This window comes from Anser anser, assembly GCF_964211835.1.
Source record: "Anser anser genome assembly, chromosome: 14".
Taxonomy (NCBI): Eukaryota; Metazoa; Chordata; class Aves; order Anseriformes; family Anatidae; genus Anser; species Anser anser.
In genome coordinates this window covers 2,249,553-2,270,241 of record NC_139735.1, presented here as the reverse complement: position 1 = coordinate 2,270,241, position 20,689 = coordinate 2,249,553, and the positions used below count along the sequence as shown (strand labels likewise).

General features: G+C 43.5%; 1 protein-coding gene across 7 annotated transcripts in view; it reads right to left on the bottom strand.

Moving 5' to 3' along the window:
• Positions 1-20,689, bottom strand: part of RAPGEF6 (Rap guanine nucleotide exchange factor 6) — a 125,089-nt gene that overhangs the window by 84,986 nt on the left and 19,414 nt on the right. For all 7 annotated transcript variants that reach the window (XM_083799228.1, XM_083799229.1, XM_083799224.1 and 4 more), the window contains exons 2-5: positions 16,033-16,103; positions 15,367-15,423; positions 13,949-14,032; positions 2,306-2,375 (exon numbers count right to left, since the gene is read on the bottom strand). In XM_083799228.1, the coding sequence (XP_083655354.1) occupies positions 2,306-2,375; positions 13,949-14,032; positions 15,367-15,423; positions 16,033-16,103 (282 nt within the window). The remainder of the gene's footprint in view (positions 1-2,305; positions 2,376-13,948; positions 14,033-15,366; positions 15,424-16,032; positions 16,104-20,689) is intronic.

Sequence of the window (20,689 nt, the reverse complement as noted above, 5' to 3'; positions counted from 1 at the left end):
ACCACGCTGATGCTCTTTTCTCACCCCACTGGAAGGCCTACATAGAAAAATGGAAGTTATTAGTTCCTTTAGCTAGATTTACCTATAAAATATGAATGACTAGAGACTTCCAGTTCACTGATTTTCCTACAGAAAAATGTGCTGGGTTCCAGAAAAGAATTTAAGGTACTTTCAAGCGTCTCTATGCTCTCACTGGAATTTAGCTACAGTTACAGAAAATTCAAGAAAGAGTTTTGAGAGAGGACAGTTGTCCAGGTTGTGCATTTCTCTCCAGGAACAACTGGCAGGGTTTGGCAATGCTGACACGGACAACGCCAGCTTCTCCATGACCGCGACAGGGCACTCCTATGAAAAACCTCATCGGAGTTTTAGCTCCCCCAAGCTACACACACAAAACTCTCCGATTTCTTCATTAAAATACTTTAATAAGGTCATTTTCTTTCCTGTAGTATGCTCTATGCAGAAGCTACTCTTTTATGTACCTCTTCATGTTTGTTTGTATTTTGTTTTTTCCTCTGTTGGTTGGGTTTTCGCTCGTATTTTTTGTTGTGTTTTTTCTCTTTAAATACAACAGTAGCAGTAACATGTATTTTGCCCATGGAAAATATTTCATGTAAAGTGGCAACTCCACTTGCAGCGGGTGGGTGAGTCACCGGGCAGCCCTGGGAGCAGCCGCATACTTTCCGTGCTGCAGCCTCCCCACTTCAAACAGCGCCTGCACCACAGTCTACGGGATTTTCGCAGGAAGCGGCGCACCAGCTCGATCAACGTCTGGAGCGCCAGTTCTGTAAGCAAAGAGTCGTGCAACTCGTTTGTTAGTGAAATTAGTCTGAGCTGTTGATTTGTTTAGAAACAGGCCAAATTCCTCGGTCGGCTGCCCCAGCCTGAAGGGCCACAGACACGCAGGGTTCCCAGGGGGCAGGCGAGCAGCACCAAGGCACGGGGCTACGCTCACCAGCGGCAGTGGACACCCGCTTGCTCAGCACACCAAGTCCTCAGCAGCTGCTCTTATCAGGCAAGAAAGCAAAGAGGCAGCAAGGAACCCAAGCTCCCAGGGCATTCATGTAGCACGGCTGCACAGATCGCATCCACGCGGTTCTGTGGCACCCCTCAAGGCGTAAGCTGGTCCCAGACCAGACTGGGTAATTTCAATAAGCAAGTGACAATTTCACTTCAGAAGACTGAAGGAGGCTACTTGCACTCTCACCTTTGCTCACTTCGCGAGGTGGCAGGCTGCAGCTTACAACTGTCTGCAGCAAAGAACATTGCTGATGCTATCAAGGCCTTCGGGCAGAATCAGACCGACACTGCGCAGAGAGAAAGGCACAAAGGGCACCAAGAGCTCTCCGTACAGGACGTCTCTGACGTCCACGGCTTTAAGTATACTGTGAGAACTGAATTTCTCATAGAAGCTGAATATTGACATACTCAATGAGTAACACGTCAACAAATACTAGTTTTTATGTCATCATACCCAGACATAAGGGAGCTAAATCAGTAGCAGCCTGAAGATCTCAGCCTGCTTACAGACACAGCCCCTCGGTACAACAGGCATTTTTGTTCCAGCTCTGGTAGCAGCATCTCAAACTCAAAGCTGAAGGAGACCTTCCTGCGTCCCAGCCACACTGCTAGGGTACAACGTGGGTCTGCACCACGGAAAAGCAACCCTAACATTCCCTCTGCCAACAGCGTGCATACATCGACCCGAGAACTGAATCTGTAAGTACGTATGAACTTGGCAGTGTGTGTAAGGATTCTGGAGTAGCAAAAAGCAAGCTGGATGCAGAAAAGGTTGGTGACAACTACGCTGAAAGCCTTCTCCTCCAAGCTTGGCTAAGCACTCCTACATTCCTTCTCCTCTTACCCAAAAGACTTCACACTGCGTGGAACTGCAAAGCCGGGACTAAGAGCGCTTTTCCTACCAGACACAGTACTGCTGGCCTGGCCAGTAAAAAGCAACGAAACGGGGGCGGAGTAGGGATAGAAATAAAATATTCAGGATAGAGTATTGTTGCCTGATTCAGGAATGCTCAAGTCAGACATAACTGGTAAGCTTCTGGAACTCAAGTAAACATAATCTTAGGAAGAATGACACAATCATCCTAATCATCACCATCATTTACCCATCTAGATTAAATGTACATAGCCATTGCTGTTACGATAGCAGCCCTAGGTATAATTGAAATCAAGGCAATTTTACTGCAATTTTTTAGAATACTTTACAATAAGCTTCCTGCTATAAGACACAGAAAGAATTTGCTGAAACCAGCAATAGATTTAAATACATTTGAAAAATTTGCCTTACCACAATCATTTCTGAAGGCTCCAGGATGATACATTCGCATCCTCGTTTTCCTCCAGACTGCTTGCCAAAACTACAGAGGGATGGAAAAAAAGAAAAGGAATGAGACAAAATGAGACAAACAGCCTATTTTACCTTTTCATTATAAAATGAATTGGCAATGGTGCACCTTATGCTACCCTTCAAAATCTGAAAAAATGATGAAATTATTGTATGAAAAATTCTAACAATATAGTACCATTATATATTTTTTAATTTACTCAGTACCTCTCATCACAGCCTGTTATGTAAGCCTGAATATAAAGAACATTCTTTCATAAGATCATTATTACTGGAGATGCACAAAACCACTCACCATGCATTTCAGTGTTGACAGGAACACATTAGTAAATGTTAATTAAGCATTAAACAGGCCTTGTAAAAACAAATATATATAAAACTGAAGAACTCAGAAGTACATAGCATCTTTAATCAGAGTTCCCTCAATTCCGCATCCCCCTCTTCATCCTCGCAGCAAACAACAGCACAGAGCCTCTGCTCAAATCCGAGCCCCAACCTGCGATCTCCGCACTCGTGTTGCTTCTTGAACCACCGTGATGGGTGCTATTTGAGAAATACAAAAAAGCACAAATGCCACAACGTGATGGACAGTGTAATACAGCAACTCAGGAGAGAGGCTAAAAGCAACGCAATGTGCTTCAGCTGATCACTCCAAAAAGCTGCTACCATCAGGACACCTGAAGACCGTCACGCAGTGCCCCTGCCACAAGACCACAACCACACAGTGGGTGTCCCTCAATCTTGTCTGTAAAAGAGACATTTGATTAAAAACAGAAGCCAAGAAATCGCTTTGGCTACCAGAGGTGGCTTCAGGAGGATCAGCTCTGGAGAAGGCACGATGCCGGCAGACACGGGGGTGCTGGAACCAGCAGCAAAAGGAGCTGATACCAGCTGGATGCTGCTGGGCTGGTACTTGGGGGCACTGACCAAAAGCCTCTTAACTCACATAATTTGTGGCTGTAATAGCATCTGGCGTCACGTACTCAGCCCGTTTGTCTTCATTACAGAGCTATCAGCTCAAGCTAGGTATGCTTGACCTACCCCACACAGCCTTGCAAAAATGAAAGCTATCCCATGCAGACTTCAAGTCAGAAAAAAATATGTGATTAACAGCATCGGATTAGCAGTTCTCTAGTTAGAGCTGCTGTGTTAGGAACTCAGGCTGTCAACAGCAATCAACATTTAACACTTATCAGAAGAAATGACTGAAGAATCAGTTAACTTGAAGTAGAGATTAATGTGTGAATTAAAACAAGGCTAAAACAAATCTGGAGACAAATCCTAACAAGTGGATCAGTTCCATCAGTTTTTACTAAGGTTACATTTGGAAAGTTCATCTGAAACTTCAGCCACATAAAGCATTCGAGTTACACACCCATCGGTACAGAAAATATCCCCTGAAACACTATCACTGAGCAGAAAACTTAAAAGACTTCTGCTTCTAAGCTTTACATTACGGGATCATACAAAAACTTTTCTAGGATGCATGCATTTTCAGGAAAGGAAGTTAAGCCGTGGAACTAAACTGTGAAGTCATTCAAGCGAAGCTTCATGTTATTCCAGCAAATAAATTATCAGTGTAATCCTAACAGCTGTCAGGACAGAGCGCTGCAATTAGCAGGAGAACACCAGTTTAAGCTGTCAAGTTTTGATTTTATTAATGGTCTACTGAAAAAAAAAAATCCCTAAATGAAATGACTGCTATGAAGTCATAAATGACAACTGGAATTTTCTTGCCCCTTGCTGCAGAAGGCCAGAGGAACACAAGTTCCACATTGAAACTTGGTACGTGCTACATGTCTACAGCAAGCAGCTGGGAGGGGAATTTTTCACGACTTCATTCTTGCTTTTCCTGCACAGACATGATACAAGCATTACGGTTTTTGAATAGTTGCAGTAGATCAAAACTCATGTTATTATTTATCCACAAAAAAAAAAGTGAAAACAACCTTCCGCGAGTATCATTTGCATTAAAAAAGTTACAGCTTTAGTTCTACTTCATACAATAGAATATTTGAGACAACAGTTCTTCAAACAAAAATCTGAGAAGGACTGCATGCAACCAGAAGATTTGATTTCTGTATTTTTAATAATTATCAGTTTTATGACAAAACTGATTGCTACTTTTTTCACATTCCCCGCAGTTAGGACAGTTTTCCACTGAATATTCTTCAAGCAAAGCATTTTTGTTGTATACAAAACACTTTATCAGACTACTAGAGGTTTGGAAGGGTTGCAGTTTATTTTACATAAACACGTCCATGTAATTCAGGTACTGTCAAATTCCCCTCTGTTTCTGTTGCATCATTTGTTAATTAAGTAATGAGGGTACACAAAAACGATATAGGAAAAAGAACACTGCTCAGATCAAAGGTCAAGCTCTTGGCACTATCATTTCTGGTCCATCAAGCACTTTACAACAACTGGACACTCAGAAAAGGATTATGTTCCAAAGACAAAACCCACCCTCCTAATCCTAAAGAACAAACTACTCATATTCACAAGTCAATAGGTCAAGTTTAATTACTTCCAAGTGCGCATCATGTGACGTTTTATTGATTGCACCACAACACAGCTCTCAGCAAGAGGCGGCATGGCGATGGGTTTTCCCCAGCCATAATCACCATGCTTTAAAAATACCAATTTTTAACACTCTCTGTAATGAACGTAACCACCATGTTTGGGAAACATGGATTTTAACTTTCTAAATTACTTATTCCATATCTTGACTAGTATGAAAGCGATGTCAGCAAACCTCTTGATAGAGAAGCCATTTCACTAATCTGCCAATTTTAAACAATGCTCAAGAATAATGTTCATTCCTACTTGTCTTATGTAATTACACAGCAAAATGTGTAGAATAAACAGAAACTAAGCCCTGACTAACACAAACACTCCAAGTGGAAGAAAACATGAAACCAATGGAAATCAAGCTTTCCTTACGATACAGTAAATACCTATGTCAAAGCACATACACCAAAGGTAAAACTATTAAAACTTCTAATGGCCTGATTATTAAGTTTTTTAATAAAATAATAAATTATTTTAAAATATATTATAAAAATATTTAACCAAATGTATTTTTATGGATTCTTAAATTTAAACATTATTCTATAGCTTCCCACTGTCAGAAGCCCAAAAAGCTGGGCATATAAATTACATCACAGTTTTTATTTATAATCTTATTGTATGCTTCTGTCACTTAATATTCATCCATTACATCTGCATCGTTAATTCTCAGACACTCACTCACTGGCTTGCAACACGGTCATAGGAAAAACGTCTTCCACATATCAAAGGCAGCTTTGTTTATGCCTGATTTGTGTGTGCCTCATTAACAAGAAACCTTGTTTTCCTCCTGATTCACTGCTATTCATAATTAAAAATGCTTAAGCAATGGCATCACAGGAGAGAGGAATGCAAGTTAAGCTGGCAGGGTATCGTGCATCAACCACTAATGGGCGTTCAGGCCATGGGATCAGACCGGAGCTACCAAAACATACGAGCCCAGCACACCAAATAACACGGCTCTTAGCATCAGCTGTTTCACCCCGTTCAGCTGTCCCTTCCCCACTGCACGACTTGCTAATACAGATAATAATACAGATAAAGCCACCCGTGACTAAAGCTCAACTCTACAATCCTAAACCCGCAAGCACTTGAGCATCTGCTCAGCTTTACTGCGGTAAGGGGACTGACCAGAACTGCTCGCTGGACGGAGCCTTTGCTACCGGAGAACGCTGATCTTCAGCCTTGTGCCCACTCCCAGGAGCACCGGCATTTTAACGCAACCTAACAATTCACAATAAGGATGCTTCAAAGCTTCCTTAAGGCACAAGAGCTGTTATAACATGCCTTGCTTCAACACTGCAACCTACTCAAAAACCCTACAAAACGACGTATTTTGAATATAACAAAGTATTTCTTTAAATAGGTTGTACAAAAATACTTAGTTTTCTAAGCACAAATGTCTAAAAACGCTTAATATCCAGCTGTTAAGTGACCTGAGTATTTGGTGCTGAAACATGTGGAATTTCAAGACTTACAAGTTTAAGGAGCAGTAACCACATTTAACTTGAAAATTGCTTGACTTCAGTACACTGGAGTTATTCATTACTGATGGTTTTTCATTATGCAATGCTCAAAATACAGCAGATACTTTAAAGGTACAAACACAGCCTGTCCTGACGGGTTTTCAGCCTACAAACACAGATGGAGATTGAGACTGAATGCCGTATTATTTGTTTGAACACTAATTAGCAGGCATCTCCAGATTTAAAGTATTCTGCTGCATCCTGAAACAATGTTTTCAGATCTTTCCCATAGCAAAGCCTTCAATATAGAGATGTCAGGCACTTGAGAATTTGTTCTGTATTGTCCAGGAACTAGAAAATCCTAAGTTATCCTGGCTGTTTGAGTTGATATTAATACTGCATGTAATTATTGGTGATTGTCAATAAAGTTACCTGCAGCAACAAACACTGCGCTGTATTAGGCGTAGGACTGGGCTAGGACACTGATACACCAGTGCACAGCTATGCCAAGAAACGTGTTTGTAATTGTCTGCAGATATTTTGTTTTTAATGAATATTCTCCTCTCAAACTGCCTGTCAAACAGCTTTCGGGAACACAGCGAGAAGACAAATTGTACTTTTTGCCACTGCGAAGAGAACCCAGTGACCTCACGCGTCAAGTCATCTCGCTCCGCAACCTGGCTGGGTTTCTGCAATGCACAAACATTTCTCACCGAGTACACGCTTTGGCCCGGAAGAGACGAGTTGCATAAGAAAAGGAAGCATTGTCTGGGTTGATTTTTCTGTTTGTTTTTTAATATATAGAAATAGAAGTGCTTTTTCACAAGTCAGAGCTCATTCTTGATTTGAAAAGCATTTCATTTTTCCTCTCCTCAGAGTGCCTCTATGCGAGGCAGCTGTTCCAGCCGACATCCAGGACAGCTCCTGCAAGGTAGCTGCTGCTCAGCCCCAAGGCAAATCCCCCATCACCTTCCTCAGCTACTGCTGCGTGTCCTACACGATGCACTGCAAATGGCGTGGAACAACCATTGGTATTATTGAACCCCAATTTAAATACTCTCACGCAGTAATTTTAAGCTTAATTTCCTTGTCATTGGCCAGGAAATAATCAAAGAGGGGAGAGCCTGCCTAGCCTCGAGGTACGCAATAGCAGAGCTGCGGTGTGTGCACGGAGGAGGCAGAATCCTCCCGTCTCATCCTGCGGTCGCAGTGTCAGACACCAGCCCTCACGGGAATTACTGTTTTTTCGGGGCATCTGCAGGGAAGGCTTACTCTCCCTCAGTGGTTCTCAGGTCGACTGCCACCCGCGAGGCTGTGCTGCAGCTGAGGCTCGCTGCAGGCAGGGCAGTACTGGGCAGGGATCCCATCGGCGCTCTGCAGCAGCGAACTGTCAGCACTGCCCCTTGGTTTCCAACCAAGGAACAGCCCCAAATGCCCTCGGTTTGCAGAATTAAGTAGACGGGGAAAGAAGTTAGAGTAGCATGGCTCAGAAGTTACATTAAAGAAACACACTTCTTATTGCCTGCACTCTTTCCAAAGGGGGAAAAAGAAAAATGAAGCAACACGTAGGGATTGAAATCCTTCACTTTTAATGGATAATTCAGAATGGGTAATAGATGAGCTAAAGTCAATAAAGGGTTAACACAAGTGTGTTTTCCTCATTTGTGTTACTGCTTTTTAAATTGGCAAATGTAGGTGCAGGGTTTTCAGAGATACCATATGCTGTGCAAGTCCTGAGCATTTCAAAGTAACTTAATTATAAAAATATTACAATACTTAACTTCATCAGAAAATGGTCTAAAGGAAACCTGAAACCACAAGATGTGGCTGAATGCAAAATACCGATTTCAATTAATGCTCGGTCATCAAAAAGCATTTCTGCATTAGCTGTCAACAACAGCAACATTTAGCAGGTTTCTCTCTTAAGCTTGCTGGAAGTTTTAATTGGGAATGATTTTGGAGGCTGTAGAACACACTCCGCGATACGCAGGCTGCGAGCTCAAGATGTCTGTCCTAATTACCTTGTACTCTGAACATGCTGATGCTCTGAGGCAGCCAGTATCTTACCTACCGCTTTCTGTGAAGCTGTGCAACTATCCCAGGCCATGTGACTAGATAGCCTTGATAAAAATATGTTTCGGATATTAAAATGTTGCACATTGCCCTTTGCTTCCACTTTCACGTCTCTTGGTATTTAAAAGTTTGGGTATTAAAAAAAGTAAAATAAAAACATTTCTGTGGTGCAATTATCATCTCCAGCACTTTGTGAAACCTCCATAGAACACCTGCTGGAAGAAACTACAAATAAAACAAAAGGAAGCGACTGGAGTGGGGGACAAGACGATGGGATCATTTAGTTGTTGAGAAGTCTGAATGTAGTCCTTCTTCACTCCATACTTTTGAGACTTTCACAGAAGATTATTCAATGCCAGAAGAGATGCACCATGTACTCTCCTTGCTTTGTAACGAGAGGAGCACTTCCAGTAAGATGCACGTGCTTCAGAGAGCAGGACACACGTCCCCAGCCCCTCGCCTACAGCCACAGACAGAGCATGGACACAGCAGGCACACCCCGAGCAGGAAGCCTAGAAGGAAGGACCGGTGGCAGAAAAATGCCAAAATATGTTTCCATGTCAGAAGCTGGCAACACAGGAGCTCTGAGCTTCTCATTTTTTCACTGAAAGGCACAAATAATAGTAACACAGGTTTTACAAGTAAAACTGATTGGTTTTAGATGATACATTTGAGGTATAATACATTTGAAAGCAAAGTTACAAACCTCAAAAGTTAAGATTTCTAAAAACCAAGAAATATAAGATGTGCAAGTTGCAAGTCCTTAATCCTCTATTCCTATTCACCAGCACTGATGGCCCTGTAAAAGCACGGGATTTTCTGTGCTGCTGGTACTGTCACATAAAGAGTCTGAAAAACTTTATTCTGCAACTCGCAGTGACTGTTTATTATAAGATTGTTATCCGCAAATATTAACTTCATAAAAAAATAACCTAAAATAATTTCAACCCAAGCCACTATTCATAAGGCAAAACCCGAGTTCCTCTTTCATTATGACAATTTCTCTTGATTCAAGCATTTGTGCCTTCTAATTTTACCCCAGAAGAAAAAAAAGCAATGGCTTGCTCAGTCCCTGGCACATCCACAGCTCCTGGGAAGACGCCATGCCACGAGCAGAGCACGAGCGTGCCCCAGCCCTGGTCTCAGCTCCGCTGGGTGACTTCCAGGCAGCTCCGAGTTTCTCAGATGCTGCTGACACCTCCCTGCTGGCTGCAGGAGGGCCCAGCGCAGCCAGCCAGCCCTCTCCTCAGCTCTTTATTCACTGCTTGTGGCCCGCTTGCTCCAAACGCCAGCTACCTCATCTCCTTAAAAATCAGTCTGCTTCAACCTCCTTTTCCCCTGCTAGGCATCCTTGAACCATCATCTTTACAAAACAATCCCTTTTATAATTAATTAGATTTGGGAAGAAAAAAAAACCAACAACACTTGTTTTTAACCAACAAACGCACTACCTGAATTTAGGACAATAACACTGATTTACTCCACTTGTGAGGTTTCAGAAAGGCTGTTCACAAATTTCTTGGAAAAGCTGGGAAAAGAGAAATGTTTGTTTTCAGTAACATCTTGAATGTTTCAAGACTTTGTCTTTTTCTCTTCAAGGTTCAATTCTCACAGCTGTAGGAGGCTGTCATCCACATAATTGGCTTCAAAAGTTCCTCCAGGTCCTTGATACATTTCCTATGGCTAATCTTGCTGTGAGTAATCTCCTTCAAATATCCTGCTCAAATGAATTATCTTGATTAACAAGCAAGGTTAACACAAAAACTCAAGCTTGCTGACATGATTCTCCTTGCACAGAACCCCCCACTCCCGTTCTTTTGGTCTGGCCATCGTTCTCATGTTAGAAGCACATTCTTTTCCTGCTGTACCACACCTATTGACAAACCCGTTCTCCAGGCAATAGGGTAAATCAAGGCTGTGTCATCTTTGTACCTGGTATTAATGATCGATCTGCTTCTTATGTAAAAATAAATAACTTACAGAGCTTCTCTTATCATCATTATCAGTGTCAAAATAATTACCAGATTTTATCCTACCCGCATGCAGGTCTTAGTCCTCCAATTTTCAAGCCAATTTCTGAATTACAACTTGCACAGTAATTCTTCCATTTGAACAGAAAGCCTTTCTCAAGTGCATGTCCCTCCTCATTCAAGAGCCTACAACGAGTCGATAAAGCAGTGGCTGCCCACCTTCTTATGCCTCACCTGGGCTGTGCCTCGTGCGGGTTTGAATCTACATATCTTACCTTTTAAAGATCTGTAGAAGAACAGGAAGGTTTTTCTGAGCTCTACTGACTCAGAAATAAGCAAAAATGTTAGATAAAACCAAGCCTGGAAAAATAGGGGAGCTTAACCAGCGTGTTAGCTAGTTAAGCTAACGGTGGTCTACCAAAATCTCCTCCCATCCATCAAGGTAACTTCTGGGTACATTATAGAACAGGCACAAGTGTTACGAGAAGGTACCAGGAAATGGTCAATCATCCTCTTCCAGTCCTACTTCTGGAGACCACAAGTACCTCACTGATAACCAACTCTACCAGCAGTTTCTCAAACAATTATTAAATAAAAGTTACCAAGCAGTTAATCGACAGTACAACCCTGATTTTGAAGAATGATAACCCAATAAAACAGATGAAAACAATAACTGTTAGAAAAAGGGGCCTTTAAACCCCCTGTTCCCAGGAAATTCGATGCCTTTAACTGACACACACCAGTATCTTGTTTCTTAAGGCTTATGAAAAATTGCTCCAACATTCCGAGCAAAAGAACCCTGAAACGTACAGGAGTTCCTTAAACATGAAGTTTGTCAAATGCTCCAGAGGAAAAATAAAATTGAAATTGCCGTGCCAATGTTACAAACGTAATTGGAAGGGAGGGAAGTTATGAACTACAGACAAGGATTGAGTTTCAAACTAGAATCCATTTGCTAACTAGTATCTGTTACAGAAAGTGCCTCTGCCTACCCAGGTCCTCCAGACTGAGAATTATTCAAACCAGGCTCGTGACCTTTTCAAAGCCCTAGGCAGTCTCCATAAAGCCTGAATTCTCATCGCTGGTATTTATAACCTGCCTCACGTTAAGAGCTCTATTTTGGTCCTCACCTATTTTCCCCAGGGATGTCTCAAAGCCATCATCAGTCTCCTGCATCACTTCAGTGCAGATGACACCCGTCTCTAACCTCTCTCGCCTTTGCTCACGTGTTGACACATTTATACCACGTTCAACAAATCCAATAGCTGGGCTTTAGCTGATGCCTGTCTGAGCTGGAAGCCACGCAGGAAGCCTACCAAAAATGCCCTGGCTGGAAGGATGCCTCCACTCCCCTCAGCAGCCTCAGAACACTTCAAGCGTGATTTTGTTTTTGACTTCCTACGCTTCCGATCACTTTACTGTTGTAGGAAGAATAAAAAACCACAGATAAATCAGTACCGTAAACAATTTTCTCTTCCATACAGTTTATGTCACTAAGATCAGACAGGTGTGTAGCACGACATGCTCCTTAGGCATGAAGAGCACAGCATCGAGTTCTTTACCCAAAGATTGTTTGAATGGACAAATGTTCTTCATATTATTTTTTAAAGCCATATTTTTCCCCTTTCCATTAGGGTAAATAATATTGCCAGAGGTGGTTAAACGTTATTTTCTAGAAATCAATGCACAGAGCAATACTAAAATACAGAAAGAGATCTGGGGTAAGAGGGGGGAAGACCACAAATCAGCTCCACTACAATCAATTCAGGTAATTTAATTATTCCTACTATGTTATCAAATTTGAATTTAAAAAAAATCAATTAAAAAAAATATTTCAAAGATGCTTTACACCTAATGATACACTGCAGGTCATTTCCACTCACCTTTCCGCTCTCACTGCTAAGCAAAAGGAAAAAATAATAGAAACAAACAAGCAAAAAAAGTTACTTTTGTTTCCTATAATACCCAAGGGGATGAGAATGAAGGCAATGCTGTGTTTTCTTACAGACGCGTATTTAAGCTTCCTTTCAGAATGATTTGGTTGGGGACAAGGAATAATGCATAAGTGTTACTTTAAATGTAATTAAACAGTGCTAATTACAGTTATGAAAAGAACACTCCTAAATTATCCAAGGCACTGTTTCATATGAAAATAACCCATAAAGGATTGGTGACTGCAGCTCCCTCAACTACAAAAGAGTAATTTGAGGTATTTAGACCAGGAAAAGAAACCAAACTTTATCACATTGTTACATGGCACTATAATGATTCTTTATTTAATTTTTATTTAAGTTATAAGTTGAAGTTGGACAGTGCAAGTATGCAATTTAGCAAAGTAGAAAGCAAGCTGTGCTCTTCCTTCCCCTGTTTTCACGTCCAAGCAGCACTTCCCCTTCCCCATCTGTGTTCCGGACCCCAGGGAAGGCAAAGGGGGACTGGAACTGGTTTGCTGGTGGCAAGACCAGAGCCAAAAACATTGGGGGAAACAAAAAGGTTTGGTTTCGGCATCCTTTTGCCCACCTTGACTCTTCACTAGCTAACTATAATTCTAGCTTATCTAATTGTACACGTCTGCATTTCTACTCCAAACCTTTAGCACACCAAAGCTCCATTTTTCCCCCCGCTGTGCTGTTTCTGCGGGGCTGGAGCAGGAGATGAGAGCACGCCAGCGAGCACACCAGCGGACGTGGCTGCAGATGGAGCTGCCCAGTGCCCGCAGGAGATGGAGCCCACCACAGAACCACGGCCCCGGAGGGAAAGCCTTTCTCTTGTCTGATGGAGGTAACAACACTTTTTATTAATCTCATGAAAAAGTGCCCAAATTGGGTACTAAGATAAGCCAACTTAACAAAAAACCACACTCCTGCCTTGCCTAGAAGTGCAGCTTGAATGCAAATAAGCAACGCGAAGCTTTGAGATACAGTGAAGTAAAAATTCTGAGTGAGGTACAAGGTTAAGCAGAGCACCACAGTGCAGCAAAGTCCAGCTCAGGACAAAAACCATGCTTCAGTTAAAGCACGCCACAACTCTCACTGTGCTTCAGCTGTAAGATGCAGTCAGATTTCTGTCATATGCTCTCTGGAGCCAACACCACTGGCCTCTATTCTCTTGCTTCATACAAAAAAATCACGCATGTCATTAAAAACAATCTCAAAGCAGGGGCAGAAGCTGTGTGATCTGCATTGGTGTTTTTCAGACAAGGAACTCTGAGTAACTCCTGTTGTGTGGCTGCTTTGTATAAAGGGCCCCCAAGTTAAAAAGCCTAATACAAATTCTCTCAAACCAAAAAATCCAGCCAAGCAAGACTTAAAAGCCATCAAGTGTAGTACTGCATGCAGAAAAAGTGGAAGGGAATTTAAATGAAATTAGAAGAACGCTTTTTTCCACTATTCAACTTTAGAAAAAAAATGAAAAAAATTTTAAATGGAAAATGTTACAGTAACATGAACATTCAATTAAAATAAGATCTTGGATTACTTTAAACAATAATAATAAACAGCTCTATATACCTGCAAGGTGGTAAAAACATGGAGTCCTTCATGAGCACAGAACCGGAAAGCAGTATATACCAGCATCTTGCAATAGTTTCTGAGCTGTAAGAAAAGGTACCAAAACTCAGTGACATCTACTTTCTCTTTAAAGCAACTCAACAATATTACCAAAAATGTTACTGTAGTAAAGTAAGTATTGGCCACCTTGCAAATTTAGGTACGTGGACCAGAAACTTAAGAGATTTGAAGGAACACTACCAGGAACTAATTTTTATTTTCTAAACAGATCTACATCCAGAATGTTTCTTATGCCTTACAGTTAGATTTCTAAGTGACATAAATGTCAATTTTTAGCAAAAACAAAACTGTTATATTTTAGTGAGAACACTTAGTTACACTGAAGGTGTTCACAGAAGTACAAACACAGGAATATTTTCATTCCATGGGAAAGTTGATTAGCATGTCACCACGGACAGTTACTTTAAATCGACCTGTCAGGCTGTGTGGGTAAAGCACAAGACTCATACATTCGGCTCCTGCTTTGCTCTCTTCCACACTCGCATTGTGTGCCCACACAGCGTGGCCTCCCGCTGCGTCCCTCGGTCCTAGAAGGGGGACAGGGGCCTTACCGACCCTTGCACCCCACAGCCGCGAGCTGCAGACCCACACAGACGCTGCTGTGCTTTACTGCGGGGGATTTTGTCTCTTCGTGGGGCGCTGCACCGACGCTTCCCAGCTACAGCCTCACGCCACCTTCATTTACAGCATGCAACTCTGCACCTACACCACGACCTGGTGCTGGGAAGGGTTTTGTGGCGTGCACACCCATCACGAGAACCAGTACGTGGCAGCTCTTTAACTCAGATCAGGTGTGCTGGAGGGCGTGCTTCACACTGAATCTAGGATTAGCTGTGAGTTGTTAAATACACCACAGCCAATGCTAAAATGTGACGAACAAGCGTATTTGACTCCCACCAGGAACCTAAAAAGAAGCTAAAATACTAGTTCTAGTAATTTAAGCTTAAAAAAATAGGTTTTTTAAAGTGTTTGAGCTCCATTCTCTGCTACAGGACAATGCTAGCACCAGGTTCCCACTCGGCAGCCAGCGCCAGGGGAAGAGTGCCACCTACTGAGCCATCGCCACCGCTCCCACCAGCCACCCGAGGCAGCACTGATTGCTTTTTTAATTGATCTGATGTGGGCACAGACACCCCTGTGCTGCCCGTGGAGCTGCGCTGTTAATTCGTGGGCACCTCTCAATCGTCAGCATCCTACTGCCATGACAATCACCTCTCGTCAAAGCTTTTAACTGGCCCGGCCAAGCTTAAGCATTGTGAAGTCTTGTATTTACAATTACTAAGTGATATTAAAACATGTAAAACAGTGGTTTTGCTTAGACTTCTGCTGGAGAACTCCCATCAGTGATATGTACTTACCAAAAGAGAACTTGGTTGCCCTTGTACCTCTCATAGCGGGCACTTGATGACATTATTCTGAGGAAGAAGAAATTTAATTTCAATTTTAATCCCCAAAGATCATAAGCCATTAATGATCACATTTCAGCAGAATCACTTTAAGGCTTTGAGACCTCAAATTCCACTCTTTTTTGTTCTAAACAAAGGATGTGCTTAACCATAAAATTCAAATTATTACGGTGTTCTTCATTACCCAAATAGATAACATACAACTTGTTCTCTAAGTGTTTAAATCACTCCTACACATTGGAATTACCCATAGCAACAGAACTGAAGGAACTAAAATACTTCCAACGCACTTTTTGTGCTCTGTTGGCCTTCCATTTTTTGTTCTGAGATCATCTGAGTGTCTGCGGCATTAAAAAGCATTTGCAATCCAGTTAACACAGGGTACTTTCTACAAAGTCCTTTGCAGACATATGGCAGTAAGCCCTGCCTTCATTGTTAGCAAAGCTAATTAGTTTGGATTCGATGCCACATCGCTGCAGTGACTTAGCTCAGCAATGGACTCGGATAATGCCCTGCCACCCCGAAGTGCAGGCCGAGGAAAAACCTTGCTCATCTCCACAAAAACTGTCTGCATGCTGGCTGTGTTATGCGATGCTGGCTAGCTCCGTTGTACTTTACCTTAGCTGGTGTTCCCTGAAGTGTGACAGTATGTCCAGTCCATGAAGGAAAGAGTAGATTGTATTTAAGTCCTAAAAAGAAAACAAGGGAAGAAAAAAGAAAAGACATGAGCAACTTCATTCACAGCATCTAATCACTTCTGCGCTACTTTCTAAGGTTCCAAAACATGTTCCACAGCCTTACAAAACAATTTTAGAGAGGAACAAAGCCTGGATCAGTAGCTAGGCTGGGACATGCACAGGCTTGGAGAACCCTGCTCACGCTTAAGCTGCTGAAGCAAAAAGGGCAAAGTTCAGTTGATGCATAAAGAGTTACCCAAAATAGATTTTGAAGCAGACTTATTAGAAACCTCTCTGAAAACGATTTATATGAATGGGTACTGCAGCAAACGACATATAGCGTAAACCCAACAGCACAGTCCTATTCCTCCAGGATCAAAAATCATTGAAACATTGTAATGACTCTTCTAAATAGGGGAAAAAATGGCAATCTTGCAAAGTTACCTTGCTAATAGCAAAGAACACTGGAGAAAACCTAAGCCACGTAGTCTCGCTACAATTCATAGTGCAGAGAACTACAGTACCTTCTCATAATAAGAACATTAGGTGCGGACATGAAATATTTTCCCTATCTGAGACCCAGCTGGTATCCCCATTACAAACTCTGCTCCATCCTACTGCCTCTAACTGGAAGTTCGCGTTGAAAGTCACTCCAAAATACTCTTCGGCAAAGGTGAAGACAACGTGGAGTTAGATTTGTCCCCCACCTCCTACTATGAAGACTCGGCATCGCATCAGAGCCACCCGACAGCAACCATGGAAAAATGCAACTTTTCTGAAGCAACAATATTAAAACTTGCAGATGATTTCACTTTAAAGATTGGACTTTATATAGAAGTGGCAATTAGGAGAAGCAGCTGTTTAAACTTCTCACTACACAGAATTCTCTTTAGTCACAAAAATATCTGTGCTGATGGTGGAGGCCACATGCTAAGAAAAAGCTCACTAGGGCTATTCATCACTTAATTTACTATCCCGAACAGGTGGGCTGTTAGCATTAAATACATGCACAACAAAATCATTATACGCCACGCAGCAGTCTCTCCAGCTTGGCCTCGGAAAACATGCTCTGAATTTTCAAGTACTGCATTTATACGGTGTTTACAAAAGATAAATCAATACCAATGCTAGCCTCAAAGTTTACAATAGATTTACTTTAGAAAAGTTCGTTGGCTTAATAGTCAATGTTTAGAAATATAGCGGATACAGACTGTTATACCAAGGGAAAGGTCAGATGTAATTGCAGGCCACGTAAAACCAATAAAACTGATTTTTTTTTCTAAATGTCATTACCAAACCCATGAAAATTAAACAGAAGGCCTGAATGTTTAATGCTCCATCTATAAAGCATCCGTTTCACACCGCCCAGTCTCGTATTAACCCTCAGCTGTGAGTTACCACGTACTCGATTTTTGTAGTGAAACGCCCACGAGCACCAGCTCCGAAACAGATCCCCGAAACAGATCCCAAACACAACGCTTCTTGGGGTGAGACCCCAAACGCGACCACCAGGGCCTGTGGGCAGCCCCGGGGCCGCTCGAGCCCCTGACAGGCTGTTGAGCAGGGGCCGCACCAGCTTCCCTGACAGAAAACGTCCAGCACCGAGCCGTGGCAGAGGTATCCTCCGACCACAGAGCACCCCGGTAGTTAGCAGCATCTTGCTAGTTAAAACCTGAATGCAACAAGGGAAAAGCAAAGCCCCCATGGGCGGCTCTTCCTCCTCCACCTGGGCCCTGCTCGCCCGGCTGGGGATGCTCCAGCTCCAGCCGGGCCCGGCCACAGGCAGCAGCAGGGTTATGGCCAGAATTTTTCACTCATTCCTACGTGTTGTGTCTACACACGCTTGCCTACATTTCCTTCTGAATAATTTAGTTGAGACACAGTTATAATGATGTCTTTTAAATGCGTTACATTAGCAGTCCTATTGTCATGAGTTACACAGCACTGTAAGCGGAATAAAAGCTCGTATTCACGCTTCACAACAAAGTTCAGGCTGCACATACAAAAAGTGACCGCATCCTCGAGGATTATTCCTCACACCTCCACAGAGCAGGTTACTCCAGCACGCCCTGGCCGTGGCACAAAGCGGCCTCAGCATAAAGGGATTCCTGCCCAGAAAGCATCCCTCATCTCAGGGACACCCAGTCCACAGCAAAGATGGAAAAAAATAAATAAAATCAGAGCAAGGGATTTTGGAAGAGCCGTCCCCACCGTCAGCTCCGCTGGGTGCCAGCAGCACCAGACCTGCATGGGAGCACATCTCCCCCAGGTTGTGTCATCTCCGCTCCGGCACAGCGTGCACCCATGCAACGTGCTTTAAATGTCATGCTGACAAAGCTTTGTTCGCCTGTTTGTTTTAAAAAAGATCCTTCACAGACAGCCAGGGGAGTTCTTCCTTCTCGTCACACGCCCCTGTAAAATCTAACGAGGGAGGTTTACCCGCAGCTCCGTTTTTCCAGATAATGTAAAAATTTCACACCAGTCACACATGGGGGGGTTTCCTCCATTGCTCCCATCTCATTTAATTATTTTCATGTCCAACAAAAGGCAACAAAGCTGGTGAAAGGTCCAGAGAACAGGTCTTATGAGGAGCAGCTGAGGGAGCTGGGGTTGTTCAGCCTGGAGAAGAGGAGGCTCGGGGCAGACCTCATCACGCTCTACCATTACCTTAAAGGAAGCTGTACTGGGGGGGGGATTGGGATCTTCTCCCGAGCACCAAATGATAAGATGTGGGGAAATGGCCTCAATTTGCAGCACGAGAGGTTTAGGTTGGGCAGCAGGAGATATTTCCTAACTGAAAGGGGTGTGTGGCATCCACCCAGGCTGCCCATCACCATCCCTGAAGGTCTTCCAGAAAGGTATAGATGGAGAACTCAGTAGCATGGTTCAGTGGTGGACTTTATCACTAGGTTAAAGGTTGGACTGGATGATCTTGGAGGCCTTTTCCAACGCGAACAAGTCTATGACAGCACTGGCACAGCGTTTGCGAGCCCACATGCCAGGCAGGGTTCGTACCCTTGCACACCCACCTGGACGCTGCTAGCCCAGCTGCACGGCACATACCGCACACGAGAAGTCCTTAACCACAGCCTGCAGTGCTCCTTTCACCAAATCCATCTTACCAAGCCAAAAATAGGATTAGAAATGGTTATTTTAAACATCTGATCTACACTGCGGCACCAGTTACAAACGCCAGACAAACACACAACCACAGTACAAAGGGCAGAGATTATTTCTGCAGGTATCTATCCATTACGGAGAGAAAGTGCTATAAAAAAGGACGGTACCAAAGTGCAACAATAAATGGGACGGGAGCAGAACTCAAAGATCTTGCTGAGAAATTACAGAACCTTTCCATACAATCTCTTTACATCATTCTGCCAAAACCCATCTGAAGAGCAATTATTGACAAAAAAACAGTATTTCCACACGCACAAAACTAGGGACCAAGGTCAAAGTTTGTTTTGTTTTGTTTTTTTTTTATTATTTTGTAATCTTTATTTTCAGTGCATTTATCACCCTGAAACTACGCACAGTATCTGCCTTGACATAGAGCAGCCAGACATACTCCTCAGTGTTCAGCAGACAACTACACCTTGTCCGGTGTATTTCTGGAGGAGCCAGCTCACGTTTTCTGTCCGCCCAGCTAAAATTACAGCTCCAGCGAGCCACGGGAAGGCGGGGAGCTGGGCAAAGAGCAGAGGGGAGCAAGCAGCTGCTGTTGGAGACCGACAGGAGCTGGGACGTGGTCGCTGCATGCACAGCAGCCCCACAGGACTCATCTTCCTCACCTCCTGCTCTCAGTGCAGAGCTCAGCAGCTGAGTGCCCTCGTTGGGAGCAGGACAGACGCCCGCCCGCCGGACAGACGCCAGGCAAAGCCACGAGAAGGCCCGGAGAGCCAGGAAGTGGCGAAACAACTGCTACGTCTGCAGAGCAGAGGGCACGACGCCTTCACACCCATCACGTGCAGCGTTGGGCTGTGTGGGGAACAGCGTGCGCCTAGGCAGGAGGGCAGAAATCAAGGGAGGGCTCTGCCGGGGGCACTGCTATCGCCCGGCTTCCGTCGGCGGCAGCTGTTATCGCCCGACACACGCATCCTCCCGGCACAAAGCTGGGCCGGCCGCTAAGCCAGAGAAAAACAGGGAGATTTCAGCAGCAGCGTGATGTTGTGTAGATCAGCCTTCTTTTACAGCAATGTCCTTGTCCCAATGCACTCTGAAGGGAGTGAATACTTGCCCACTTCTCCTTTTCCCCGCCAGACGCCTGCTCACGTAATTGCTACAAGACGCCGCAACTGTAGTGCGAGGAAAAATTTAAGAATCACCAGCAGCATGCATTGAAAACTCATCACATAAGAGCAAACCAGGTAAATATAACAATTACCATTCTGCTTAGCCCAGAACAGCCCCCAACAAGGAGGGTATCCCTGCCTCTCTGCCACCCGAGCAGTCTGTGTCACTTTCCTGCTTCACCCTTTTCTCTCCCAGTCTTTTCCCTTAAACCCTGGGAGCAGCTTTACAGCGCTTGGGAAGGAAGATCCAGAGGAATGAGGGTGGTCTCAACTACAGCGTTCTGAACACAAAGTTTTCTGAACAAT